This window comes from Ogataea haglerorum (genome assembly GCF_019207285.1).
Source record: "Ogataea haglerorum isolate 81-453-3 chromosome Unknown 81-453-3_NODE_7_length_556738_cov_96.333754, whole genome shotgun sequence".
NCBI lineage: Eukaryota > Fungi > Ascomycota > Pichiomycetes > Pichiales > Pichiaceae > Ogataea > Ogataea haglerorum.
Genome location: NW_025065157.1, coordinates 353,528 through 380,984, shown reverse-complemented (window position 1 = coordinate 380,984; position 27,457 = coordinate 353,528). Strand labels below are relative to the sequence as shown.

Sequence of the window (27,457 nt, the reverse complement as noted above, 5' to 3'; positions counted from 1 at the left end):
AAAAAAAAAAAAAAAAAAGCCAATATGATTAGGACGATCAAGCCCAAGAACGCGCGTTCGAAAAGAGCCCTGGACAAAAGACAACCCAAAATAGTTGAGAATGTGAAGACAGCATTGTTTGTTCCGGGAACTACCTCGAACAAAGCCCTTCATGATATCACAGTGGATTTGGCTGCTCTAAAAAAACCAGACATCAAACGGTTCACCAAGAAAAACGAGCTGCTACCATTTGAAGACGCATCTAAGTTAGAGTTCTTCAGCGAGAAGAATGATGCTTCATTGCTTGTTTTCATGAGTAGCAACAAGAAGAGACCTAATAATTTAACTTTTGTGCGCACGTTCAACTATAAGGTCTACGACATGGTCGAGTTGCTTGTGCTGAACAACTACAAGTTATTGGAGGACTTTAAGAAGGCGACTTTCCAAATCGGTTTGAAACCGATGTTTGTGTTCAATGGTTCCATTTTTGATACCCATCCTCTTTTCAAACAGATTAAGTCCTTGTTCTTGGACTTTTTTAGAGGAGAAGTCACCAAACTACAGGATGTTTCGGGTCTACAGCATGTTATTGCTGTGTCAGCAATTGAAGAGGACGACAATGACGAGAGTATCTCTAAGCTTCCTTTGGTTCATTTCCGCGTATACAAATTGAAGACTTACAAGTCTGCTGAGCCAAAGCTTCCAAGAGTGGAGCTTGAAGAGACAGGTCCTAGACTTGACTTCAAAATCGGCAGACATCAGTATCCTGACTCTGAGATGGAGAAGGAAGCACTCAGGGTGCCTAAACAATTGCAACCAACTCAAAAGAAGAACGTTGATGTGGATAGCATGGGTGACAAGATCGCCAAGGTTCACGTCGGTGTCCAAGACCTAAGTAAACTGCAAACCAGGAAGATGAAAGGTCTGAAGAGCAAATATGATCAATTGAGCGACAGCGAAGACGAGGTGAGTGGGGATGAAGATGGCAGTAGTGAAGGTGAAGAACAAGATGAGATTATTGATTCGAGCGCTGAAGAAGAAGGCGACACCGAGTTTATGGATGCTGAAGAAGAGTTGCCAGAAAGAAAGAAAAGAAAGGTTTAATCGATTACAATGGACATTATATAGGAAGTATCCAGCGAACAGTGGGTAAGCGATGATGGCAATTATGGTACGCCAGGTAGTGACCGAATGCTTTTTTTTAATAGAAATCATGGCCAAATTTGTTGTCAACTTGTGACTTCTCATTAGCGTTGTTATTGTCTAAAAATGAAGACACAGTGGAGGGGCCTTGAAAAAAACAGTAATTCTCTAGTAGTTGTTGATACGATTTTGAGTTGATCTCTGGTTTACGCGAATGGTTGGCTGCACCTGTATACTCGGAAACTGGCGGAATTTTATCTTCAGGCACTTTTGTGGTTGGGGAGATTTCCTTTTCATTTTGATTAGGTTCGTTCTCATTTTTTACTTTCAAAGGAAGAGACGGCGACATTAAGTCCGTGAATGTAGGGGCAGCACTAACATTTTGAAGAATCAATGGGGTTCCCGGCGAGTTCATGCTGCTATCTAAAATTGTTTCTTGGTGGAAATCATAAGGGATCTGTTGATGTTGTCCAGCTCTAGAAGGCTTTGGCAAACTTAGGTCTTTCAGAGCATTGTCCAGTTCAGGAAATGATCTGGGGTTCGAAGCGTTTTTGGAACCCAATGCGGATGAAACATCCTCAAAACTGGCACTTTTCCGAAGAAACTTCGATGAATACATGTTTTCATGATGAGAGCTTTTTCTATGTGCTTTGGCGCGAGATGCCTCCGTAGAGAATCGCAACTCATAGTTTTTCCTATAATTGTTATCCCAAAAAATTTGATCATCGGAAACGTATCGGACACAAAGATAAAAACATGGATCTTGGTCGACGAGCGGCTGGTGGCTAGAATAGAACTGTGAAAATAATGTGGGAACTGATAGTTTGAAAATGAACCTATCGTAGTTCGCGCGTTTCAGTAGCCTTGGGATGTCTGGAACATAAGAAGCTTCCATATTGATGGCCGTCTCCCAGTCGTTGAAGGTGTACCGAACCGTTACAGACTTTTGATATGAGAGGTTTTTCACGGCAATTTGTCCTAACAGTTCGGTCTTATCCACGCTCAAAAAACACCTCTCTAGAAAAACAGGTGTTTCTTTATCAATTTGATCTCTGTAGGAAATTCTTCGGAACTGATCCGAATTGAAGTCCCACGCCTTGATTAGCTTCTTGAACTTCTCAATCGACCTCTGGCTCCCAGATTCAACATACTCTTTTGAAACGCTGTAGATTGTATCTTGGGGGCCAAAATAATCATCGTCAGATTCGCACTCTGAGTTGTATTCGTCATCGGAAACAAAAGGGGAGTTGCCTGCGCTAATGGAGCTCGGCTTATCTGCTTCATCAAAATACTTGACAGCTATGTTTCCGCCAAAATGCACTTGTTTGTATGTTGGAGTGGAGGGTAGGGATTTGGAGCTACCATCCAGAGAATTGAGCTTGAGGGACGATTTAACAAGCTCCCCCGACTTCTTGCGCACCAACGGAGACATGAGCTGGTACTTGGAGTCCGGTAGCGAGGCTGGGCTACGTATTGGTTCTGGAGAGAACTCATAATCGACTTCGGATTCGGGCATTTCCTGGGAGGGCGGCGGAGAGTGTGTTTTTGAGTTCAAAATGGTGTTGAGTTTCATGATTTCATCACTCTCTCCCGAAAAGCTAGATCTAGAAGGCCTCTTCATGAAGCTGATTGACAATGGCAAGTCATCCTTTGAGATTGGATCGCTTGAACGTCTTCGGTAATTTTGTTCGGGATTACTTGATATGCTCTCGGAAGATGAGGCGGGGCCTGGATTTGCCGTTTTGCGGGAAGGCACAAAGGGCATTTCAAGTTTGAAGCTTGCTCTCCCAAGAGTAGTATGTCCTGAGCTTTTCTAAAACTATGGCACAAATGTTTAATTCTTTAAGGGATTTAATGATCTAACCATAAGGTGATGTTATGCAATTAAAGCGTGACGGGATTGGAGCATTCACTAAAGCTTCCGTTGATTTGTTCGATGCCAAAAAATGGGTACCTTGAGGCTCCCAGTATCCCTTCACTAGCCTACTGGTCCGATTGCACACCGTTCCTACCTAGCCAAATTAGTTTGCGGTCTCAAATTATATCCCTCTTAAAATAAGATAGAAGAACGCGGAAATTAATATGTCTATGTAAAGTCCGAGACAAATTACTGCGCACGCTCGGTCTGCTTTCGGCCTGAACCTGCTTTTCCGGTAACCAATGTACCTCGATAGTCTCTATATACGAGAAGTATGACAAGGGGCTACGTAATTCGACTGCTTGTTGACTTGTTTCCTTCTTGACAAAGATTATTTAAATCTCCCTTCTTGCCCATAAAGAAGCTACTATCGGAAGGGACCTGGGCCATCCCGGTCGGTACAAGCATAGACTTTTGGTAGTAATTACCAGTTTGCACTGGCATTTCCTACAGCTCCGGGTTTTCCCAATGATAACACAAAAGGCCCCGGTCGCCGCACAGTTGCTGTTTCTTGACCCAAAACGCTCCTCCAGAAAAATAACCCCAAGTGCCTGCCTTGGCTAAAAATTTAATTGTTCTTATTTTGTGCAGATGTCCACCCAGTATAATTTCTCGCTGTGGAACATTTGGGTGGCCTCGACGCTGCTTAAAATTCTGCTGTTTCCGGCCTACTATTCCACAGATTTTGATGTGCATCGCAATTGGCTCTCAATCACCAAACTCTTACCCCTAGAAAGGTGGTATTTAGAGAACACGAGCGAGTGGACTCTTGATTACCCCCCTTTCTTTGCGTACTTCGAGTGGTTCTTGTCGCTTTTTGTTCCTCCCAGCGTATCGGAAGATGGTTGTATCAGTCTTGTGGCTAAAGGAGAGTTTGGAATGCCAACAGTTATTTTCCAAAGAAGCACCGTCATAGTGAGTGAAATAGTACTCTTCCTGTCGCTGCAGTATTTCGTCAGCAAATCGTCCAATCTGAAAGAGAAGAAACGCAATTTTGTGGTTGCGTCCTCTATTGTTCTCTCGCCAGGCCTTTTCATGGTGGATCATATTCATTTCCAGTACAATGGATTCTTGATGGGCATTCTGGTACTGTCCATAGTCAACGCTAAGCTCGGCAATTATCTTCGGTGTGGCTTCTGGTTTGCTGTCTTGTTGTGCTTCAAGCATATCTTCCTCTACATTGCCCCTTGCTACTTCGTTTACCTTCTGTCAGCCTACTGTCTGGATTCGAAAGCTAAATTTCCAACTTCTATCAGTGATTTGTTCAATTACGTGAAATGGAAAAATCTATTTAAGCTGGCTTCTGTTGTGCTGGGTGTGTTTGCGGTGGCGTTTGGACCTTTCATCTATTATGGGCAGGTGCACACAGTAGTCCAACGACTATTCCCTTTTTCAAGAGGACTTACGCATGCTTATTGGGCTCCCAATATATGGGCCATATATTCTCTAGTTGATAGGGTCTTGATCCAACTGGCATTGAGAGTACCCGGTTCAGCCCGTATTCTTTCGCTGATTTTCAAGCAATTGGACCTTGAGAAACTCAGGACTGCGAACACCTTGACCCGAGGACTGGTTGGAGACGTTGAGTTTTTCGTTCTTCCTAATATACAGCCGAACCACACATTTCTTTTGACGCTCTTTTATCAATTTTTGTCCCTGGTGCCTTTGTTCCTTAGCCCAACGTTTGGGCGGTTCATAGGATCCATGACCTTGTGTGCATGGGCATCCTTCTTATTTGGCTGGCATGTTCACGAGAAAGCTATCATGCTAGTTATTATACCCTTCACTTTTCTGATACCGCGCGATCGCAAGTTGCTTCCACTCTACGAAACCCTTACTGCCTCTGGCTACGTCTCGTTGTTCCCGCTTCTTTTTGGCTCCGCTGAGTGGCTTTTCAAAGCACTGCTCACGTTTGTGTGGTTTGTGATATTCTCAAATAGCTTCAATGAGGTTTGCGAGTTCAGCTCCACATTGTCACGTCGCGTCTTCATATTGGATAGACTCAACTTTCTCTACATAGTGGGGCTTATTCCTCTGTCATGTGTGATACAGTTGCTTGACATACAGTCCAGGAATTTTGAAGTGTTACAAAGGTTTGAGTTTCTGAGACTCATAGCGTATAGCACCTACTGCGCTATTGGAGTGATAAGCTCCTGGAACATGTTCAGCTGGCTATACTTTCTTGATGATAGTTTGTGGGAGGCAAGAGAAGCTAAACAGAAAGCGCACTGAGTCAATGTTTGCATTGCTCACTTAATTAATCTATCGGGAGCATTTTCGAACTTGTGGTTGATGAAGTCTTGGATTTTCGGCAGGCAGTCATAATTCTCGTCGATTAACCTTGTCCAAAGCAGCATGTTCCTAATTGCATTGGCGTCCTGACACTGAAGCGCGCGCCAGATATACATGAACACATAATCGGATATAGTAACCAATTGCATCTGGCTGGTAAATGTGTCTTCCAACTTGTCCAAGTCGCTAAGGAAAAATAGAATTTCAGGACGTTTCTTTGGATAGTACTGGCCGAAGTTCAAGAGTAGATCCAGCAAAACGGTGCCTTCATCTTTGAAAAGTTTCAACAGAAGCAGCGCACCCAACTTGGGGCCGTCCTGCTCCACTTCGGAAATGCGATGCAAATCTGTGTTCAACCGTTTTGGTTCCTCTTCGACAACTAGAGTTTCATTTTGACTGTCGAAGAACAGCTCGCGTGCTTCAGGAAACTTTCCCAGTCCTCCGGATTGAATCAGCCAACTCTGGAGCTCGATTCTGAATTTCTGAATATTGCGCACACAAACCCCCTTGACTTTGAGTGACTTGAGCATTATGCAGATGACTTTCAAGGGAATCTCATATGAATCCTTGTCGTCGCCCACCTGTTTCAACTGATCGAATTGATTTGACAAAAAGGTGTCGACGACAACACTCTTTTCGTAATCGGTCAAGATCAAGGGCCCTTTTCGACTGAATGGGTACTCGGTTCGTCCCAAAGGAGAATTCTTATCATTTTGTTTTTTTCCACGCTCTCCGATAAGTAAGTCGTGAAGATAGGTGACCTGCCAGTGATGATACTGTTGCATGCAAAGATGACGTAGAAGTTTCAATCTTGCGCCAGGGGTCATCAGAAGCTCGTCCATCATGGCAAAATAAAGATTTGGGTTTCGTTTTACCAGAACCTTGTAATTGACTGAGTCGCAGACAACGTTGATTAACTCCTCAGTTGAAATGGCGGGGTCATTTTCTTTCTGTAGCAACTCATCTTCCGTCATCAAGCTTGCCTCATATTCGTACATGACAATCCAAGCAACACTGCGCACCACTTTTTCGCAAGGACAAACGCGGTCTGTGTCGTCAAACACATAATCGAGGTGGTCGAGCAATTCGTCCGGAGAGGTGAAAAATATGTCCACGTCCTCTTGGGACCTGTGCAAGAGTTCAACGAACTCGTCGGTCAGCTGTGTATTTGGTCCCCGGGGTATTTCTCGGAGGTCGTTTCCTAGCTCATCGAACTGAAGCGGAATCGGCGAGTAATGAGGTTGGAGAATGTTATCTGGCAACAATGGATCTTTCTCTCTCTGCGTGCCCTTGATCGGGTCACCCAGGGACTGTATGATGTCCTGCTGCTGTCTTCTCCTGTCCACGTCGCAGGGGCAGCTTGGATGAAACTCGCAGTCGATGTCAAAGTCAGAGTCGTTATCAGGATGGTGTGCAAGATATGGATCGTCCTTCACGTCTCTCGCCAGACCCAGTTCAAACATGTACATAACGTCCTCGTCGTATCTATCATTCAGAATCAGTTTCAGCGGTAAATTCTCGAAGTCAATGCTACCAACGCGCGCCGGCAAGGTGTGGATCTCGTTCTGTTTTGCCAACGACCCAGTAATTGCACGACGGCCAAGAGGTCGCATGAACGTGAACAGCGAGCTGTGTTGCAGATCGTGCTCGCACCGATCGTCCTCCGCTGTTATTGCGGCAGCCGTGATTGACCTCAAAGCAGCACATCCTTTGATCACTTGTCGCACAATCGGCGGATATCCTGGAAAATTGAGTTTCTCGTCTCTGCGATCGATCTCCAGACCGTATATGATAACCTGTGTAATGTTCTCCCAGAGCTGGAAGAAGAAGTCGGCGAACGGGTTATACGGACCGTTTGCTGACCTGTAGCCGTCCTTTTTGTAGAGGAGATATATGCAGTACACCGCTACCGTGGCGATGTTGTAGAGCAGTTTCAAGTCATGGAACCCATCCGCAAGGCTCGTTATACCAGATAGTGTCTTGTGCGGCGTCCAGAGATGTAAATTCTCCTCCCAGTGAGTATCGTCGTTGTTGACTTTGGCGAGTCTCTGATAGTCCGAGCAATTCAATAAGACCGTTATTTTTTCAACTATATTGGCCAACGCAAAGGCAAGATCAAAGCGAGGGGTCTCGGAGCGGGAGTGTGTGTTATAGTTCAGCGCGATCACTGCGTCGGCAATTCGTTTGAGAGATAGGACGTGTTGGTAATCGTAGTCCATGTCGGAGGGCTGAGTATACACATCGCAAAAACCTGCTAGCGAAGCAAAAAGAAGCCAATGATCATATTTCGAGGATCTCTTGGGGTTCTGGATCCGCAAAAGCTTGAATAAAGCAGAGTGTACCTTCACCGGGTCGAAGTTCACCACTTGGTGAGAAAAATCAAAATCGAACGTGTATTCTTCCTCGAAGAAATCATCGTATTCATCGTCATCAGAAGACTGTGGCCCAGCACCTGGCGATTCGGGTTCGTCGTGTCCCGTATTGGGAACCAACGTCCGTGTGGATTTCTTACGTTTGGACGGAATGGTGAATAAAACTTGGTGGAAAAAATATTTACCCAGAATATTAATAATGATAGAAACTTAATGTTGAAATTAAATATATATATGTATTATAGTATATATATTTGTATGACCTAGTCTTTCTTATTGATGATATCACGTTTTATGGCATCCAAAAATTCGCCAATGTCGCCCTTGTCTAACTGCTTGAGACCGCGTTTGGCCAGCTCGAAGTTTTCCTGGACTCGTCTATTGATCTCCTCCTGCTGCTTGAGGTTGCGCTCCTCTATTTCGAGCTTTCGGACATAAATAATATCGTCTCTGTAAGCCTCATTCCCCGGACTTGGCGGAGCCTTGAATGGCTTGAGCGACTGTAAGTAGCTCGTGGGTAAATTTAGCATCTCCAGGTTGTGTTCTTGAGTGTCCAGAGAGCTGTGGGTCAAAATCCCTGCTGACTGACTCTTTTTATGAGCACTATAAAATGGGTGATAGTTATCATCCAGCTTCTTGCGTTTCATGTCTTTGTACTTCTTGAGGTTATCCAGGATCGATGAGTTTTGAACCTTGGACCTCTTATATGCGTTCGGGGAAAATGACAAGGAAGGCGTGGCTGGGTGGTTGTGCTCTATAGGTTTCGTAAGTGGAAGGTGTCCGTTGAAGAACTGCTCGAGCAACAGATCTTTCTCGCGGATGTTGTTAGTGCTAGGCACGCGTGGGAAGGTAGAAATGTAGTTCTTGCGGGTTTTCTTGGTGCGTTGCACGTCACCGGAGGAATCTTGGTCCACCGCATGCTCCGGCGCAGACTCTGGCGCATTAGAGGCGCTGGAAGAGTTTCGGATCACCCAAGGACGGGTGAATGGCCTGAAAGTAAAAGATTTGCGGCTTGCAACTTTAAACATGGAAACAACTCAAAATACTGTCAAAAGGAATATAATAGTTATATATATGATATGATTTAGCTTTTGACCGATAAGAACCGGTGTGGGGAGGTAGGATAAATTTTACGATTTTTACGGCCAAGGTCGATCGACGCAAATAACTTATTCTCCTCATGTCTTCGACAGAAAAGCGGCTTCTGAAGGAATACCGTGCTGTTCAGAAAGAGTTGGCGGAGAAAGGTTCATCGATGCGCGACACGGGAATTGTCGATCTCCATCCTTTGGAAGATGGGCTTTTCAAATGGAGCGCGCTGATTAGAGGCCCAGATCAATCGCCATTCGAAGACGCATTGTGGCGACTACAAATCGATATTCCTACAAACTATCCGCTTGACCCGCCGCAAATCAAGTTCGTGGTATTTGGCGAGGAGAAATTAAGGCATATGCAAACAAAAACGGGTTCCGGTGCTCGCAAGGTATGTTACAAGATGCCCCATCCAAATATCAATTTCAAGACGGGTGAGATCTGTCTTGACATATTACAAAAGAAATGGTCGCCCGCATGGACTCTGCAAAGCGCGCTGGTTGCGATAGTTGTATTGCTTGCAAATCCTGAGCCATCAAGTCCACTCAATATTGACATGGCTAACCTGCTAAAATGTGGCGACACGACGGCCTACAGCGACCTCGTGCACTACTACGTTGCCAAATACTCAGCATACGAATTTAACGATGTATAATTCACAGTGACATTTTATTTGATTAACCTATTTCTTAGCCTTCTCCTTCTCAGCTTGGTCCTTCAACACCTTCTTGACGATCTTTTGTTCTTCGATCAAGAAAGCTCTGATGATTCTCTCCTTGACACAGTTACCACATCTGGAACCACCGTAAGATCTTGAGACAGTCTTGTGGGTCTTGGAAATGGAAGCGTATTGTCTTGGTCTGAGAGCGGCGACACCAGGAAGAGCAATTCCACAGTCACCACACTTTGGTCTGGTACCGGCCTTTTTCTGGTGTTGTGCGACAAGCTTTCCACCAGGAGTCTTCACCACCTTGATCTGGTTAGATCTGGTGTTGTATGGGTTTCTTCTTCTGAAAGTCACTCTCTGGGCCATGGCTGATGTTAAGAAAGAATTTTTGAAAAGTTTGAAAATTTTAATATACGTGAAACCCGGAACTGTATCACGTGATGCTGCCTTTATTTTTGGACCCAGAGATTTATTCAGCTATACACTTAGTTCTCCAACGCAACAACCTCCATTTCCACCTCGACGCCCAGCGGAAGCTGCTTCACGGCAACACAGGATCTTGCTGGCTTATGAGAGCTGAAATACTTCGAGTACACCTCGTTGAAAGCTCCAAAGTTCTCCATGTCGGTAAGGAAGACGGTAACCTTGACAATCTTCTCCAGGGAGGAGTTGCTGTCCTTCAAAACACCCAGCACATTTTGGATAACACGATCGGACTTCTCCTGGAAGGTTCCCTCGACCCTTTTACCCTCAGGGGTGAATGGAATTTGACCGGAGACGTAGATAGTCCCGTTGGCCTTGATTGCGTGCGAGTAGGAGGCAGCTGCCGGAGGAGCATTAGTAGAGATCACTGGAGTCAACGTAGAAGACATTCTTAGGAATTGGCTAGTATAAACAGGTTTAGTGGCAAGTCTGGCGATGCTTGCAAATCTGTACATGGTTAAAAAAGCTATTGGCTGCCGGAGATTACCATATGGCTATATCGGTACCGACACGACCGCGGATTTACTTCGAGTCAACCCCTTTGACGATCTCGCCAGAAAGCGGCTGGCTGGCCTCAAGCTGCTCTCTGAGCAGTTTCTGGGCTTCGAAGTCCCGAGCGTTGGCCTGCTGCTTGGCGTTCAGCTCTTTTTCGCGACGCCTCTGCATACGCTCCGCGTCCTTCACAGGGCCGTATTTCAAGTTCTGCAATTAGTAAACGCACCATGTGTACTTACATCGTTCTCTTCCTCTGCAAATAAGTACACGCCGATGGTTGTGGCTGCGCAGAGTAGCGATGTCACGCCGAGCGTTATTTTGGAAGCTCTCGACATTCTTGAAATTTTTTAGCACAGCCAGATACGGGGTTTTATATGGCCGATTAGAAGCGACGTTGCAACGATAACAATATATCGGGGCATAAAAGGTCTTTCGTAGAAGACGGACAATAGCAGGACCTGGTGCACGCGTTTCGGGTCAAACTGGCCGAAACTTCCCCTTATCCACTGCGCGTTGCAAACTCGGCTGTATCGAGTGTTTACACCTGTACATGTAGTATCTACGAGGCAGGTTCTACTGCCTACCTGTTGCTCTCCCAAGTAACCTTGATAGCCACAAAATGCTGGGAACATTCTGGCAGCGCGTATTTCTCTTCCGTGCGTATATCGTCCGCATTGAGGAATTTGTCCGTTTCTCTCATACCCAAAAATATTAATTAATAACAGAATAGGCGTACGAACCGCATTTGCTTATGTTGAATAATTACAACAACCCCACGCCGCAGCCCATCGAGCAATACCAGGACCAGGCGCAGCACCCATACCACCAGGATGTCCAGTCGTCCTCGTACACAAGCATCACATCGCCGTCGAACTTCGTCAGCTATCACAGTCCGTCAGCGAACCCGCCTCCAGCGTTCGTTCATCGCAACTCGTTCTCCAGCAGGTCTAACTCGACAGACGGATCTTCGTTGAATATCCGTCACGGATCTGTGGGCTCTATATCGGGACTGCCTCAATCTTCGTTCCTGGCGTCCTCCTCCTCTCATATTGCCCCGGCAGGACGCAGATCGCTGCTCACCACCAAGTTACAGCAACAACAAGACCAATCCTCACCATCTGCGCAACAGCTCACTCATGTCGGACAGCACGCGTCAAACCTCCCTTCTCACGTGAGCTCCTCCTACCATGACCAGTTTACGCCTACCTCCTTACAGATGCGCCAGCTAGGGTCCATGCCGCAGCACATGTCCAGCCAGTTCGGGTCGTTTGGAAACTCGGGCTTCCCTCCTCACCCCGCCCCGCCCACTGCAACCACCACGATTTCCAAGGACATTGCGTTTTCGATTAATTCTTCCTCCAGCACCTTGTATCAAGACGCACAGCAGTCTATCAACACCCCCACCAACGATCCCCACAGGCCACACTTCATCTCTGCATCAGCGCCTTCCCAGACATATTTCCAGTCGTCCTCCTTCCCTAGAAGCTCAATAGATCACCACCACCAACAGTTCCAGCCGAACCTGACTCACTCTCAGTTTTCCTCATCTTCGCTCTCGAGGCACCCGGATCACATGCCGCTGAACCCGTTGTCCCAGCCCAGAAACGAAGACCATCTGGACATTCCTAATCACCCGGTGAACGACCTTCTGCTGATGCTGTCTGCTCTGCTACAAAAAATCGTGGAAGCCAACGATTCGCTCCACCCCGATCACTACAACAGCCAGGACAACCAGATACAGAACGGAGGTGAGCAGAACAAGTACACCACCAACGTGCTCGCGTTCCACGGCCGCAATATTCCGGCCATTTCGCTTCACGCTTATCTGACGAGAATATCCAAGTACTGTCCCGTGACGAACGAGGTGTTTCTGAGCTTACTGGTGTACTTTGACCGGATCGCCAAGCGCGCAAACAACGGCGACTTTAATTCAACCTTCACTTCTTCTCCAAAGGCAGGCTTTGAGGATCCAAATGCGAAGCAGCAGCTGTTTGTCATGGACAGCTACAACATCCACAGACTCATCATTTCTGGGATAACAGTGGCATCCAAGTTCTTTAGCGATGTCTTCTACAAAAACTCTAGATACGCAAAAGTCGGCGGACTGCCCTTGGAGGAACTAAACCACTTGGAACTGCAGTTTCTGCTGCTGCTGGACTTTAAGCTCATGATACAGGTAGAGGAGATGCATCGGTACGGTGACCTGCTGATGAAGTTCTGGAAGCGCGAGCAGCTGAAGTTGTCACAACTACGCGAGCAATGATTATCCAAGAAGTCCGTATAATATTGGTCGTGCACGGCCTCGTGCAACGGTGACTAAAAAAAAAATTTGGAATTTTCATCGTAGCTCCAACCGTTATGGATTTAGTTAATCACCTCTCGGACAGACTGCTGTTTGCGGTTCCAAAGAGTAAGTCAGACTAGCATAGAGAGGTCACTAACCCGTTTCAGAGGGAAGACTTTACGAGAAATGTGTTAATTTACTCAAAGGCTCCGACATCCAGTTTAATAGATCTAGCAGACTCGACATCGCTCTGTGCACAAACCTCCCAATCGCGCTCATATTCCTGCCAGCGGCTGACATACCCACCTTTGTTGGAGAAGGTCGTTGTTCTATTGGAATCACCGGCGTCGACCAGGTGAAGGAGAGCGACGTTGACGTCGACATCGCCATGGATCTCTTGTTTGGGAAATGCAGATTACAGGTCCAGGTCCCGGAAAATGGGCCGTACGAGAAGCCTGAGCAACTTATTGGAAAGACCATTGTTTCCTCGTTTACAAATCTCACTAGACAGTATTTCGAGGAGCTGGAGGGTGTTAAGCCAGGAGAGCCGCTTAAAACCAAGATCAAGTTTGTTGGCGGTTCCGTCGAGGCAAGTTGCGCTTTGGGAGTTGGTGACGCCATTGTCGATCTTGTTGAAAGTGGTGAGACCATGAAAGCTGCAGGGTTGCACGCCATCGGTACCATTTTAAACACATCCGCACACCTGATCATCTCCAGAAACCCGTCCCACCCTGAGCTTGTCGAAGTCATTAAATCGCGTCTGGAAGGTGTTCTGGCTGCTCAGCGCTACGTGCTGTGTAACTACAACGCTCCAAGATCAATGCTTCCAAGCCTGCTCAAGCTGACTCCGGGTAGACGTGCTGCCACCGTTTCTCCTCTTGACGATGGTGAATGGGTTGCTGTCTCGTCGATGGTGGAGCGCAAGGACATGGGAAACATCATGGACAAGCTCAAGGAGCTGGGGGCTTCGGATATCCTCGTCTTTGAGATCTCCAACTGTAGAGTTTAGAACGTTGTGGTGTAGAGATGTTTGATTAATTCACAAAAAACAAATTGGGCTGAGCCGGTTTCTACAAAATAAAGTAAGCCAGATTTTTACCAAGTTTGTGTTGTACCGGCGAACAGGAGCATGACCATACGCCCAGAGGCTCTCTGAAAAAGACACATAATCTCTGTTTGGCAACTTTACTCTCAATCAGAAGTTCCTTCGCAAAACTTTAAGCTTACCGCATCATTCTCTCTGGAGTTCGATGAGCATCCCTAACTCTGGAGATTCGTCTAGGACTAATTCAGTTAGTGATTTTGCAAAAACTCAAAGAATCCCAAGCGACAGAACAGAAGCTATCACGTCTGGTCCGAGCTCAGCGCGTCGGGAATCAAGACAAGAAAGTTTGAACCTGTACACGCTGGACAAGGACTTTGAGGACACGTTGAATGTTGCATTAGAAAACATCGACTCAAACCCGTTTATAGACAAAAGTGTCCACCAAGCCATTGACGATACAGACGCATATTCTCTCAAAAGCCTGAATAAAATGAATACCCACTCATATGGTTACGGACTTGACGACGGCGATATCCCTTTGATCCCATCCAATGACTCCAACTCTGGCCCTCACGGCTCCCGTCCTTCCTCCAAAGCCGACTCGAGAACGATTTGGAGCAAAGGAGTCCAGTCGCTAATTCATTCATCGAACCGACTCGTGCTGGGATCCGGAAATAAGAAAAAAGGCATTCATCTGCCTTCGGAAGACTCGACCAACAACAACATCAATTTCGGCGATGAACGCACTATAATACCTCACATGGACGGCGGATATTCGTCCAACGCGGTTTCGAATGCTAAATACAATGCCCTCTCGTTCTTCCCGATGATCCTCTATGAGCAGTTCAAATTCTTCTTCAACCTGTATTTCCTGCTGGTTGCGCTGTCTCAGGCGATTCCCGCGCTCCGGATCGGCTATCTCTCCTCTTATATTGTTCCGCTAGCGTTTGTGTTGACAGTGACGATGCTGAAGGAAGCCATCGACGACATACAGAGACGACGCAGAGATATGGAACAGAATAATGAGCTTTACGAAGTTCTCGGATCCCTGAAGAAGGTTCCTGCGAAAAATCTCAAATGTGGAGACCTAGTCAAGCTGTACAAAGACAGAAGAGTGCCCGCAGATATGATACTTCTCCAGTCGTCTGAGTCTAATGGAGAGTCCTTCATCAAAACAGATCAGCTGGACGGTGAAACCGATTGGAAGCTGAGAATCGCATGTCCGCTAACTCAAAACCTTTCTGAAGATGATTTGGAGCTTATCAAGGTTACCGTGTCCCCACCGTCGAAACACATCCACTCGTTTTTGGGCAAGCTCACGTTTGGCGATCACACCTCGGCACTGAACATTGACAATACAATGTGGGCAAACACTGTTCTTGCTTCCGGAACTGCAGTAGGTTTCGTTGTGTACACCGGCAAAGATACACGTCAATCGATGAATACTTCTGTTGCAGGAGTCAAAACGGGCTTGCTGGAATTGGAAATCAACAACCTGTCTAAAATTTTGTGTGCGTGTGTGTTCATATTGTCCTTTGTGCTGGTTGCTTGTCAAGGTTTCGAGAGCGACTGGTATGTCGATGTGATGCGCTTCTTGATCTTGTTCTCCACGATCATCCCCGTTTCGCTTAGGGTGAACCTTGACTTGGGAAAATCTGTCTATGCCTACCAAATCGAGCACGATAAATCGATACCGGAAACCGTGGTCCGCACCAGCACCATCCCCGAGGATCTTGGACGCATTGAATACCTGTTGAGCGATAAGACAGGCACGCTGACCCAAAATGATATGGAGCTGAAAAAGTTGCATTTGGGAACGGTCTCCTACGCAGGAGACAGTATGGATCTAGTTGCGGATTACGTTCGCAACGCAAATGAGCACGCCAAAACATCAAGAAGGGATCTTGGCTCAAGAATCAGAGACTTGGTTACAACCTTAGCAATTTGTCATAATGTCACTCCCACATACGAAGATGGAGAGCTTGACTACCAGGCTGCCTCCCCTGACGAGATTGCCATTGTCAAGTACACAAAGAGCGTCGGACTATCGCTTGTTAAACGTGATCGCACAAGCCTCTCTCTTTTGCACGAGGCCACCAACAAAACGTTCGACTACGATATCCTTCAAGTTTTTCCTTTCAGTTCGGAGACTAAGAGGATGGGGATCATTGTGCACGACAAGAACAGAGAGGAGCTCTGGTTTTTGGAAAAGGGCGCAGACACGGTGATGACCAAGATTGTGCAGCAAAATGATTGGCTGGAAGAAGAAACGGGCAACATGGCACGGGAGGGCTTGCGAACTCTAGTCATTGCTCGTAAAAGACTAACCACCAATGTCTATGAGGAATTTAAGGCTAAATACCAAGACGCAAGCTTGTCCATGTTCAATAGGGACCAAGCCATGTCGAAAGTTCTTGCACAGTATTTGGAACGTGACTTGGAATTACTTGGACTCACAGGCGTGGAAGACAAATTGCAGAAGGATGTCAAGGCATCAATAGAGCTTTTGAGAAACGCTGGTGTCAAAATCTGGATGCTCACGGGTGACAAGGTCGAGACTGCCCGTTGCGTTGCTGTGAGCGCAAAGCTGATCTCTAGAGGCCAGTACATCCACACCATCACTAGGCTCAACCGTCCTGAGTATGCTTTGCAACAAATTGAGTACCTTCGCACAAACAAAGATGCATGCTTATTGATCGACGGAGAATCACTGGGCGTGTATCTGACATATTTCAAGCAGGAATTTTTCGACATTGTTGTTCATCTACCGGCCGTGGTGGCCTGTCGTTGTTCGCCTCAGCAAAAGGCTGATGTGGCTCTGCTGATTCGCGATGCCACCAAGAAAAGAGTCTGCTGTATTGGCGATGGTGGCAACGACGTTAGCATGATCCAGTGTGCCGACGTGGGTGTCGGGATTGTTGGAAAGGAGGGTAAACAGGCGTCGCTGGCTGCTGATTTCTCAGTGACTCAATTTTGCCACCTAACAAAGCTACTCCTTTGGCATGGCAGAAACTCGTACAAGCGCAGTGCGAAACTGGCACAGTTTGTGATTCACAGAGGACTTATCATCTCTGTGTGCCAGGCAGTTTACTCCATCAGCTCCTCGTTCGAACCTCTTGCACTTTACCAAGGATTTCTCATGGTTGGATACGCCACCTGTTACACCATGGCTCCCGTCTTCTCTCTGGTTTTGGACTCTGACGTGAGTGAGAACTTAGTGTCGTTGTATCCGGAGCTGTACAAAGAGCTGACTGCCGGACGTTCGCTGTCATACCGCACATTCTTCGTTTGGGTGCTTGTGTCTCTTTACCAGGGAATAGTGATCCAAGGGTCCTCTCAAACATATATTGGGCTGAGCACAGATGTGTTCACCAAAATGGTGGCTATCAGTTTTACGGCTTTGGTGCTAAACGAGCTGGCCATGGTTGCAATTGAGATTAATAAATGGAACAAAGTGATGATGTTCAGTGAGATTATTACTCTGGCGATCTACATCGGATCTATTCCTTTCTTGTCTGATTACTACGATATGAATTATGTGAAAAGCGTGTCGTTCCTCTGGCAGACTTGCTCGATTTTGGCCATATCGCTGCTTCCTATTTGGGCAGCAAAGGCTATCAATAGGAAACTGAGACCGCCAAACTATGCCAAAGTGCAACAGGCATAATGTTTCACTGTCAGTCATCATCATCATCGCTTTCGTCCTCCTCTCTCCATTCTTTGGGCGTCTTTCTTCTCTGGAAATCTTTGATGTGTGCGCTATTGAGCATTTTGGAGATTTGGCCTATAACACTGTTTTCGCGAAGAGATTCAGCGGCCACTTCGTCTTCACGTTCCGCTTCTGCTGCACTTGACTCGCAAGGGGCTGTGGTCTTTCGAACAGTAATAGGATACGGCAGCGGCAATTCCCTCGATGCCCTAGCAAGATGGACGTTTGTGGCGTGTTCATTTTCCATTCTGAAGAATATCCAGATAAACCGTCTAATGATTTCCGCAAGGGCAATGAAAAAACTAGTCACTGCCGACTGCTGAATCTGTCTCTCAAAGAAAGCATAGAATATCCACTGAAACCGCAGAATAACATCAGCCACCATGGCCGTATAGTAATACCATTTGTTCTCAAAGATCAGATGATCTCTGAGTAGATAATTATGTGAGTCAAACTGTAAAAGGGACCAGTCCATGAATATATCCCACATGGAAGAATAAATAGAATTAACTGTCGCGAACGTGATCAATAATGCTCTGTACTTGGTCACGGTCTCGATACGATACAGACTCAGGGACATGTAGTAGAGAATTGAGCCGGTATATTTTGCCATGTTGGCCAAATGTGGGAACCACTCGCCTGTATCTGCGAATCTTCTGAGACACTGTAAAAATCTCCAAATGCTTGGCAAAGTCGATAGAAATCCAAAGAGTCGGGATCTTGAAGATCCGCACTTTGTCGTGCCAGAACCGTCCAGGCACCCGCGCCAATGGGTAGCATACAAGCAGAAAAACATCGACAAGTTAGAAATTGAATACGTTAAGGAGCACAAAACGTCTCCCAGAAAGAAGTCTCTGAATTCCACCGGGTAGAGTCCTGAAAGGATAAGTCTGAAAATCGAGGAAAGTAGCCAAGTGCGAGAATTCAAAAACAGGACGTCGAATGGGCACACAAGAATTAGTGCACTGGCTCCAAGATATATCCATGGCCAATTTCTGCCATCAAATGTATCGCTCCAGAAATTCTCAAAGCTGAACCAGGCTAGAACGGATCCAAGAAAGAAGAAGACCGACGACATGGCAAAGAATTGACGATAGTCCAAAGCATCCCTGGGATTGAATTCGAAAATGAACTTGTAATTCACTTTGTATATGCTCCAAACGTAGCAATTAATGGAAAACAGCAGGCCCATCAGGCAGCAAAAGAAGAAGCCACCCCAGATCTGCAACAAGTACCTTCCTTCCGGTAGTTCACCTGTTTTCATCTTATGCAATGCCAAATAAATAGTGTAGGCGAATACAGGTATGGCAAACCCGAGCATAAAAGATCCCGAGAATGTGGAGAAGTAATGTTGTTTCTCGGCCTCATTGGACCGCAGTTTCGTCAGTGCCACTTTGCGGTTCCCATTCTCAAAGACATCCGTGAATATCGTTTCTATCTTTGTCATCAGATTGTCTAAAAGGTCGGACGTGACGAAATAAGAGCTGTCGACTTTGCGCATGTATATAGGAAGAATATTATCGTCTGTCGCTTTATCGTATTTTTTGATGAGTTTGCGGAAAGCGGTACGGTTCAACACTTTGTACGATTTTAGGAGCTCCATAGAACGGTAAAGTTCATAAACAGCCTTTTTGAGTGTCTTTCTTGCGGAATAGTATGGTATTGCCGGTTGCGCCGCTTTGCGCCGTCTATAATCGCGTCTTTTATCGTGAGCCTGTTCTCTATCCTCATTGTAATACTGCTTTTCAGCAGACCCATTTTCTCTGAGCCATTCGAACTTTGGAAGGGAAGGAGTGTCGAATTTGTTAATTATTCTGAATTTGCGTTTGGTCAAATAAGCAGCGAACCAGAAGTTGCTATGTATGGCACGAGCTATGGCACCTTCTTCATCAGATGACTCCTCGTAAGAGTGCGTCGTGCTCGTATCTGACGAATGGCGGCCCTCGAGCGGAATTGAGGACACTGTGGACACCATATTGTTATCTAGGCCCTTGCGTTTCTTACGCAAGTCACGGAGCTTGGATAGCTTACGGGACGATCTTTGTTTCTGCTCGTTGAGTTGAACGACCTGATCCTGCAAAACAAGGAATCTGTCCAAACATGCATCCTCCCGTTCTCTATAGAACCGTTCGACTTTATCAAACTCCGAATTGACCCATCCAATGAAATCCTCGCGAGCTGATCGTGCCAATCCCTCCATTTCGGTGCCGGTAGCAGGACTTGAAGTGAGAGAGTGAGCTTTTTTGAGATTCACAATAAAACGCGACACCGTCGATTGATGTCTCGAAATCTGTCCTGCAAGCTTCGGAGATTCCTTAATACTACCCGTGCTCAGTTTAGGGTCATCACTGGATAGCAGAGGAGTGGTATCACTGACTTTACGAGGAAGCGTCTCTGGAGATGATTTGCCGTCTGAGGGAAGTAAAGCGGGAGAGGGCAATTTGAAAAGCTGCAAACGTTCAACTCCAGAATCCTCGGTGTGGGAAGAACTATTATGAACAGGCTTATGGGCATCCGAGGAGGGAGACCCTGCCCATGTGCCTTGATCTCGGTGTTCAGATACATTGCTCTTGCCCTGCGTCAAAGAGCTTTTCAGTATGCTTGGTTTCTTGCTGAGCTTCTTGAGCTTTTTCTTCCCCTTCTTGTAGTCGAGATACTGAGATTGCCACTCAGGCACCCGGTGTTCAGCAAGATCTTGCCCAAACTTCATGCAATTAATTATTAAATAAGCAATAATATCAAAAAATAGCTATACATCTCTGCACCACCTCATGTATCACATCACAGCTGCCTACCGTCACTGTCGTGTATATAGTTATTAAACAGGGTACTCTCGGTGGAGGCCACATCGCGCGTCCTCCCCACGTCCTTTATCTCGCCCTCAGGCGTATATATCCAGCTGGCGGTTTCGGCAATACAAACTTTCCCCTGGCAACCGCACTTTGAACTGCGCGTCAGATCTGAGACGTGATCGGCGAGTATAAGAGACGGGTGGGATGGTGGAAGGCGAAGCGGGGCCTTCGTGTCTTCTGGAGGGATGTAGATGTTATCCTTGATATACCGGATCTTAGTTGCTTCCATGTTTTCAAGATAAAAACTCAAAAGTGTCGTTCGACTATATATTTAAAAAAACGCGATGCGGCGCTGCGGCGGCGCGCTTTTTTTCATGCTATTCCTCAAAAAGGAATCGCGACCAAACATGCTGCAGCACATCATTTACTGGTTAACAGCTTCAGCCATAGTGACCAGTCGTCTCACGCCGACCATCCAGTCGCCACACTCGCCAACGTGCTCCACGGCTATCTGATTTTGCAAGGCTGCCGCCGTCGCGTAGTCGGACTTTGTCATTGCCTCACATAGCGACACCAGTTCCTGGATGGTTTGCTGGCTCAGCAAGTCCTCGTTATTGAGATGATCGAACAGAATATTGATTCTCTTCTCGGAGTCAGCCAGATGCTTAGAGAACTTTTCTGGAATTTTGGTCTTCAGCTTGTCCAGCTCGCTGGTCAATACCTGGTAGATAGGCTGGGCCGATTCAGGAATATGTGATCTATCGCCCGAAGGGTATTTGGGGGCCGACGGTGGTGGAGACGCTGCCGGAGTTTGTGCTTTGAATGATGGTGGAGGTGGCGGCATGGAATCCGTGTGGCTGTAAGCTGAATGCACGGCCTGGCTAGCAGCAGCAGGTATAATGTTAGTCACCGGAGGTGGGATTATGTTGCTGGTGGCAGATGGAATTCCTGGAGCAGGAAAAACAGTCTCTGCCTGCTTTGGAGCATACGGATTTCTTGGGGGTGGTGGCATCGCAGCATTCACACCAGGGAACGCAACTGGAGGCGCTCCTGTCTGAATCTTCGGAGAAGCTTGAGGAATCTTAGCAGGATCCATAGCCTGGTTGTTCACCTTCGGTGCGTATGGGTTGAAAGGAGTATTTCTGCCACTTGATGGGGTGGACAGCTCGGCCGTTTCTGCAAGTTGAGGCGACTGGACAGCAGAGCCCGTTGGTCCGTATTTATTAGGTTTAGGAGGCTGATGCACGCTGCTTGCAGGAGGTGGTGGAGTGGTCTTGGTCATTGAGGTATTACTCAGGGTACGAGGAGGAGGAGGCACTCCGAACTGTTGAGACGAGGTTCTCGAGATAGGAGGCGCGTTGCTCTGTTCTTGAATGGCATGGAAATTGTAGGCTGAGGGAACGGATGGAACAGATGTCTTCCTGGCCGGTTGTGAGCTCAAAGTGCTAGGCAAGTCATTCCACCCTCCAACATCTTTTTTTAATGCCGTCTTAGGAGGAGGAGGCGGAGTCATGGACGATGCCAGTGTTGTATGGCCAGGCTGTGGAGACTTCTGCAGTTTCAGTGAATCTAGTGCTGTTCTTGGTGCATACGGATTAGCTGCCAGGCCCGTTGGTGCCGCGGCAGGCACCTTAGAGGGAACTGGGGTTGCAACCGATGCGGCACGCGATGCAGCAGCACTGTATGGATTGAATGAGGTAGCTTGGCTGTTTGGTTTGATGTGCTGACTGACACCGGTACCATTTGCTGGAACAGAAGGTGCAACAGAAGTGTATGCTTGTGCCTGTGGAGCACTGTAAGGAGATGCTTGTGAAACTCCGCCATATGCCTTTGGTTTGACGGTATTCTGCCTTTTGTTGAGCGACTTGGAAATGCGATCTTTTTCCAGCTTCATGCCAGGAACAGTATCTGGTATCCTCTCCAGAATCTGGCTGGCCAGGTCAAAGTGTCCATTATTGACAAGAGCCTCCGCGTATTCTCTGTAGGCATGACCCAAACCTTCCAGGCTTTCCGGCGAGGAGCGAATTGTCGCAAGATTGGTCGACTGGTAGGCCAAAACTTTCTCAATGGTCTCCTCTAGAGCTTTGAAACGTGCATCTGCAGGGGTGCTACTCTCGTCCTCCAGTTTCAAAAAGAAAGATTCCAGATCTTCCAACTCGGAAACCCAGATGGCCGAAACTTTATCTAATGCGTCGCCGGCAATGTAACATGCGATAGCATTGTCTCGGGCGTTTGAACTTTTGGATGCCAAAAGCCTATCTCCCAGCTTAACGAAATTATCGTTGAACTCCGGTTTCCCTTCAGAATGAGCCAGTACAGAACTTGCAATTGCCTTCCAAGAACCAATGTCTGCGTTTTCAACTATGTCTCCGACGTTTCCATTCGACACACTGTACAACACTCTAGCCAATATTGACTTAGACGAGTACTTCGAGAAGTATGCATTCTTCACCTTCTTCTTCATACTTTCAGAGCCGTTGAGTGCGATGACGAGGGCCTCCAGTATGTGGTCGTCTTTGATGCATTGTTCAATAGCTTCCTCGTTCTTTCCTGCCAATAATTTTTCTGCTGTCTGGCTTTCAAATGATCCATCATTGGCCAATGTAAACTCCCCACTTGGAACGAAATCGGCCATGATGTTTTTCTCCTTTCCAAGCGAGGCAAAGAAATCTTCATCATCGGCTGATGTTTCATCAGCTGCTTTTTTGTCCTCTTGGTTCTTCTCTTCGGGAACCAGTTTTTTTATCAAGGATAGCTTGCCATTGTCGATTAGATCTTTTAAGGCAATCCAATCGTTGCTTCCTGCGTATTCTTCAGCGGTCTCGGCTCTTGCTTCACAAAGGTGTTTGAAATTACCACTTTGGATGGCAGACCCCAGTTTCTTGGCAGCTTCCTCAACAGCTTTGCTAGCTTTGAACTTAGAAATCTTAATATATGATCCTTTCTGTTCGTTCTTGGTAACGACCACCTTTCCTCCAAAACCGAATGTTGCAGAAACTGGTCTTTGTAACCAAGTAGGGGCCTGCTTCACCTCAAAAATAGGCTGCTGAGTGTCCGTAGAAGAAAGCTGATTCCAGAAGTCATCCTCGTTAGCAGAATTGACTTTAGCAGACACTGGTGGAGAAGTGTCTTGCAACGACTGCACTAGTATTTTCTTGTCGAACGATGCACTAGCAAACACTTCAGGAAGTTTGGGAGCGAACTTGGTCTCATGGACCCAGTTCGGCAACGACGGATACTCGCAAAGCTTCCGGCCAGAAAGAGGATTCCACAAAATGGTGGAATCGTCTTTTCCACTCGAAAGCAATAATCCAGGATCTTGTTTACACCAGTCAAGCGATAAAACACCCTTTCTATGTCCTTTCAATACCAGCTCGGGAGTTGTATGTTTTCTAAGGTCCCATGTCAGAATAACAGGGGCGCCGTCGGAATCTGAGGCAGTAACAAGCTTTGTACTCTCCGTTGGGTGCCATTCGACCACCGACAAGTTGGACCCCGAATAACTAAGCTGAAGCACTTCTCTTTTGGCTTTCAGTTCCCAAATTGACGTGTAGCTAGTATTTCCTGCAGATGCAAAAATGTGCGATTGGCTATTATTCCACGAGAACGAGGAAACTTTGTCCATTGGCGACATTGCCTGTCCAGGCGAAAACGACGATCCCTTGTTTGTATCCCAAATGAATATTTCGCCTTTGGTTCCGGAAGAACCAAGAATGTGGTCCTGCAAGGGATTGAATTTCACCTGTAGAGCAGATTCGGTGTGTTTCTTATATTCAGCCACTGAGCTTGCTGAAAGGTCCGGATTGTCGAGCAAAGAACCGGAATTCCATAGCTGGATAGCTCCATTTTCAAAGGCACCAGCAAGAATCCCTCTCTCATACTTGTCAGATGGTTTACTCCAAGCTAACGAAGTGAATTTGTTGTCAAGAGAGAATTTGGCCAATGGCACGTCCTTGCTGAAAACATCCCATATTTGCAATGCAGATTCCGAAGAGAAAGTTTCATCCATGGCACCTGCCAATGTTCCAGTGGCCATCAATGGCATTGAATCATATGACCAGGCAAAAGTTGCCGTTTCGGCGACTTCCCTCAATTTGACCATGGTTGGAGATCAGAATCAGTCGGAATTGTGATATAAAAACAGGGTCTATAGGCAATTGTACAGTAAATTATAGCGGGTAACAATGCAGAGCGTGAATTAAAGTCTGAGAAGATGAGATGCCGAATATGGAGGGTGTAATTCAGATTCGGTTAGAAGGCCTCGCTTTTGATGATCCTAGAATTGTTGTCATAATTTTTCGAACAACTCATTCGCACACGCCTGGAGATTATTTGTTGGCGCACGATCCCCCTTGTGGCTAGTGGAAGTTTTCAAATTTAGTGAGCATCTAATATGGAAAAGCCCCAACATCAAACGCTCCTCGATGACGAGCCGGACGAATGGTATGGATGCCACCTGATGCTGCTAACTACAGGGACAAACGGATTATCAAAACTGGCTGTGCAGGTAGGCACAAATCGTTTCAAATACTGACAATCAGAAGAGAACCTAAAATTGCAGCTTTGCCATGCTGACACAAATGACTGGAGACAGTGTGTGAAAGAAGTACGTGTGGCTGACTAAATACTAACGACTAGATGGCTGCATTCCGTAAATGCTGGGAAGCAAACATGAACAACGAAAGAACAAGAACCGTAAACAATACTGAAAGCTGGGATACGAAATGATCATAGCTTGTACATAGTGAGTGTAGTCAGTCAATCAGAATATTTTGGGATTTTATTTATTTTTTTCCCTTTATTTATATTTATATGGAGGAAGTGCAAGACCTCGCAGCGGCGAGAGTACGATCTCTGGCGAAGGTCAAGCGCGTGTGGCGCAATATTATTCAAAAATACTCCTCGCTGGGCGAAGATGAGCAAGGGGATGTCCTGGATATGAGGACAGGAGATATTGTCCACGACGTCGGCCACCTCCGATCAATGCGCGATTCCACCACAGTCAAAGGAGAGGTCTGGAACAGTCTCATCGAGTTGGAACGCAATGGAAGCCCCAAGAGTGAGAAAGTACGCCGCAGCTCGGGAGACTTGATACCGTCAAGTCCTTCGAAAAAAGCGAGAAACTCAAATGGTGCTTCCGCATTCACATCAATTCTCATAGCAAGCGATTCTGAGGACGACGTGACGCAGTATTTTGACTCTTATAGAAGCTCACCGCGTCGCACAACGCGGTCCTCCATTGCGCAAAAGGACAATCTTTCTGTCGTGCCTTGTCTCGATACGAGCGCGTCTCTGCTTACGCCAGTTCGCAAAATGAGACGACCCAAATCCATTGGTGAAGACCCACTGCGCCTATCTCCACCAGCATACAATCTTGACGAAAACTACAAAATGTCGAGAAGATCGCTATTCAAGACCAAACCTGAAAACTCCGAAGGTCCGCTGATAACTCCGTCCAAAGTGCGCCGATTCAAGGCTGCGCTTGCCCGCAAGTCAGACGAGTCAGGAAACACTCGTTTGAAACGGCTGCTCTGGCTAAACAGACAAAGAAAAATGTGAACGCATTACAACAACGAAGGTGTCGCGCGACACGGCATTTGCACAGCCCTTGAAGCTAAAATAATTTCTAGAAAAACTGGGGACCTCAAAATAAATAGTCCCAATCGTTTCTTTACAATCACACGAAAATGAGCCGCTCCCAGGTGTACTTTGACGTTTCTATAGGAGGCGAAACCGCAGGACGTATTGTCTTCGAACTTTTCAATGACATTGTTCCGAAGACGGCTGAGAACTTCAGAGCGCTTGCTACTGGAGAACCAGGCTTTGGTTACCAAGGATCCATCTTCCACCGTGTGATTAAAAGCTTTATGATCCAGGGTGGAGATTTCACGAACTTTGATGGCACGGGCGGCAAGTCAATATATGGTGAAAAGTTTGAAGACGAGAATTTCGAATTAAAACATGATAAGCCATTCTTGCTTTCCATGGCCAATGCTGGAAAGAATACCAACGGATCTCAATTCTTCATCACCACAGTTCCAACCCCGCACCTAGATGGTAAGCATGTGGTGTTTGGTAAGGTGATAGCAGGAAAATCCGTGGTTAGAATGATCGAAAACACTGAAACAGATTCTGGTGACAAACCCAAACTCGAATGTAAGATCGAGGCATGCGGAGAACTTAAGCCTGGTGACCCGCTGAAGCTTGATGATGGCACCGGTGATCCTTACGATGAGTTTTTGGAGGACGAGGAATCAGTTGATATTAACAACCCTGAGTCTGTTTTCAAGGCTATTGAGGATATCAAGGCTATTGGTACCAGATTCTTCAAAGAAGGGGATATGAACATCGCTTACAAAAAGTACAAAAAAGCAGTTTCGTATCTCGAATCCTACTTCCCAGATGACTTGCCTGAATCAGAAATTGAAAAGTTGAACAAACTCAAATGTTCCTGCTATTTGAACGCTTCTCTAGCTGCACTGAAATTGAAAAAGGTTCCAGAATGTATCAAGTATTCCACCGAAGCGTTTGAGTCAGAGAATGCGGACGTTCAATCCAAAGCCAAAGCTCTTTTCCGCCGTGGAAGCGCAAAACTCATTGGACATAACCAAGAAGATGCTATTGCTGATTTCGAGGAAGCAAGCAGACTGGCACCAGAGGATGGAGCTATAAAGAAGGCTATTGTGGATGCCAAGAAGAGTCTGAAAGAAAGACTAGCCAAGGAAAGAGCTGCATACAGCAAATTCTTCAAATAGATAGATAATGATGGATAACGAAAGACCTTAAAGTAAGTGTAAGGGTGTGTTATGAGCCCGTGTATTTTTCGAAAGTTCGCCACTTTTCATCGAAAGGGAAAAAATAATTGAAAACATAACCTACTACTTTATTACTTCCTTTTGGCAAAACGTTAGGGCCAGCTGGGTTATAATAGCGGCGGATTCAGAACATTGGTAACAAATCGCCTTTATTCATTATATTGCACTCATTCAGTTGATCGTTGCAATAGGCTCAAGTAATAAAAAAAGTTCGATTTTCCGGTCTGCATTCTTGACAGGAAATTGAACAACGGACAATCAGTGGGTTTCAAATACACGAATCAGTGTCGTTTGTCCATCTTCTTTTCACTCTCCTGTATTATACGTTAGTTAACTCAAATCACAACAAAAACATATTAATAAGACAAAAA

General features: G+C 46.3%; 14 protein-coding genes across 14 annotated transcripts; 7 read left to right on the top strand and 7 right to left on the bottom strand.

Annotated features, from left to right (window-relative positions):
- Positions 1–24: 24 nt before the first annotated feature.
- Positions 25–1,083, top strand: KL911_002887 (uncharacterized protein; the record flags this gene model as incomplete). The annotated part of the gene is made up of 1 exon (XM_043198005.1): positions 25–1,083. One exon carries the CDS (start codon positions 25–27, stop codon positions 1,081–1,083), a length of 1,059 nt encoding a protein of 352 aa, XP_043054485.1.
- Positions 1,084–1,180: 97 nt separating this feature from the next.
- On the bottom strand, positions 1,181–2,887 carry KL911_002886 (uncharacterized protein; the record flags this gene model as incomplete). Its single annotated transcript, XM_043198004.1, has 1 exon — positions 1,181–2,887. One exon carries the CDS (start codon positions 2,885–2,887, stop codon positions 1,181–1,183), a length of 1,707 nt encoding a protein of 568 aa, XP_043054484.1.
- Positions 2,888–3,784: 897 nt separating this feature from the next.
- On the bottom strand, positions 3,785–5,154 carry KL911_002885 (uncharacterized protein; the record flags this gene model as incomplete). The annotated part of the gene is made up of 2 exons (XM_043198003.1): positions 3,785–4,233; positions 5,106–5,154. 2 exons carry the CDS (start codon positions 5,152–5,154, stop codon positions 3,785–3,787), a joined length of 498 nt encoding a protein of 165 aa, XP_043054483.1.
- Positions 5,155–5,289: 135 nt separating this feature from the next.
- KL911_002884 (uncharacterized protein) lies at positions 5,290–8,732 on the bottom strand (the record flags this gene model as incomplete). Its single annotated transcript, XM_043198002.1, has 2 exons — positions 5,290–7,868; positions 7,994–8,732. The coding sequence occupies 2 exons, from the start codon at positions 8,730–8,732 to the stop codon at positions 5,290–5,292; spliced, it is 3,318 nt and encodes a 1,105-aa protein (XP_043054482.1).
- Positions 8,733–8,884: 152 nt separating this feature from the next.
- KL911_002883 (uncharacterized protein) lies at positions 8,885–9,451 on the top strand (the record flags this gene model as incomplete). The annotated part of the gene is made up of 1 exon (XM_043198001.1): positions 8,885–9,451. The coding sequence occupies one exon, from the start codon at positions 8,885–8,887 to the stop codon at positions 9,449–9,451; it is 567 nt and encodes a 188-aa protein (XP_043054481.1).
- A 27-nt stretch (positions 9,452–9,478) lies between these two features.
- On the bottom strand, positions 9,479–9,829 carry KL911_002882 (uncharacterized protein; the record flags this gene model as incomplete). The annotated part of the gene is made up of 1 exon (XM_043198000.1): positions 9,479–9,829. One exon carries the CDS (start codon positions 9,827–9,829, stop codon positions 9,479–9,481), a length of 351 nt encoding a protein of 116 aa, XP_043054480.1.
- A 119-nt stretch (positions 9,830–9,948) lies between these two features.
- On the bottom strand, positions 9,949–10,401 carry KL911_002881 (uncharacterized protein; the record flags this gene model as incomplete). Its single annotated transcript, XM_043197999.1, has 1 exon — positions 9,949–10,401. The coding sequence occupies one exon, from the start codon at positions 10,399–10,401 to the stop codon at positions 9,949–9,951; it is 453 nt and encodes a 150-aa protein (XP_043054479.1).
- Positions 10,402–11,192: 791 nt separating this feature from the next.
- KL911_002880 (uncharacterized protein) lies at positions 11,193–12,704 on the top strand (the record flags this gene model as incomplete). Its single annotated transcript, XM_043197998.1, has 1 exon — positions 11,193–12,704. One exon carries the CDS (start codon positions 11,193–11,195, stop codon positions 12,702–12,704), a length of 1,512 nt encoding a protein of 503 aa, XP_043054478.1.
- A 409-nt stretch (positions 12,705–13,113) lies between these two features.
- Positions 13,114–13,734, top strand: KL911_002879 (uncharacterized protein; the record flags this gene model as incomplete). Its single annotated transcript, XM_043197996.1, has 1 exon — positions 13,114–13,734. One exon carries the CDS (start codon positions 13,114–13,116, stop codon positions 13,732–13,734), a length of 621 nt encoding a protein of 206 aa, XP_043054477.1.
- Positions 13,735–13,975: 241 nt separating this feature from the next.
- KL911_002878 (uncharacterized protein) lies at positions 13,976–17,437 on the top strand (the record flags this gene model as incomplete). Its single annotated transcript, XM_043197995.1, has 1 exon — positions 13,976–17,437. One exon carries the CDS (start codon positions 13,976–13,978, stop codon positions 17,435–17,437), a length of 3,462 nt encoding a protein of 1,153 aa, XP_043054476.1.
- A 10-nt stretch (positions 17,438–17,447) lies between these two features.
- KL911_002877 (uncharacterized protein) lies at positions 17,448–20,189 on the bottom strand (the record flags this gene model as incomplete). Its single annotated transcript, XM_043197994.1, has 1 exon — positions 17,448–20,189. The coding sequence occupies one exon, from the start codon at positions 20,187–20,189 to the stop codon at positions 17,448–17,450; it is 2,742 nt and encodes a 913-aa protein (XP_043054475.1).
- A 506-nt stretch (positions 20,190–20,695) lies between these two features.
- On the bottom strand, positions 20,696–24,373 carry KL911_002876 (uncharacterized protein; the record flags this gene model as incomplete). Its single annotated transcript, XM_043197993.1, has 1 exon — positions 20,696–24,373. One exon carries the CDS (start codon positions 24,371–24,373, stop codon positions 20,696–20,698), a length of 3,678 nt encoding a protein of 1,225 aa, XP_043054474.1.
- Positions 24,374–25,083: 710 nt separating this feature from the next.
- Positions 25,084–25,830, top strand: KL911_002875 (uncharacterized protein; the record flags this gene model as incomplete). Its single annotated transcript, XM_043197992.1, has 1 exon — positions 25,084–25,830. The coding sequence occupies one exon, from the start codon at positions 25,084–25,086 to the stop codon at positions 25,828–25,830; it is 747 nt and encodes a 248-aa protein (XP_043054473.1).
- A 128-nt stretch (positions 25,831–25,958) lies between these two features.
- KL911_002874 (uncharacterized protein) lies at positions 25,959–27,026 on the top strand (the record flags this gene model as incomplete). Its single annotated transcript, XM_043197991.1, has 1 exon — positions 25,959–27,026. The coding sequence occupies one exon, from the start codon at positions 25,959–25,961 to the stop codon at positions 27,024–27,026; it is 1,068 nt and encodes a 355-aa protein (XP_043054472.1).
- Positions 27,027–27,457: the final 431 nt, after the last annotated feature.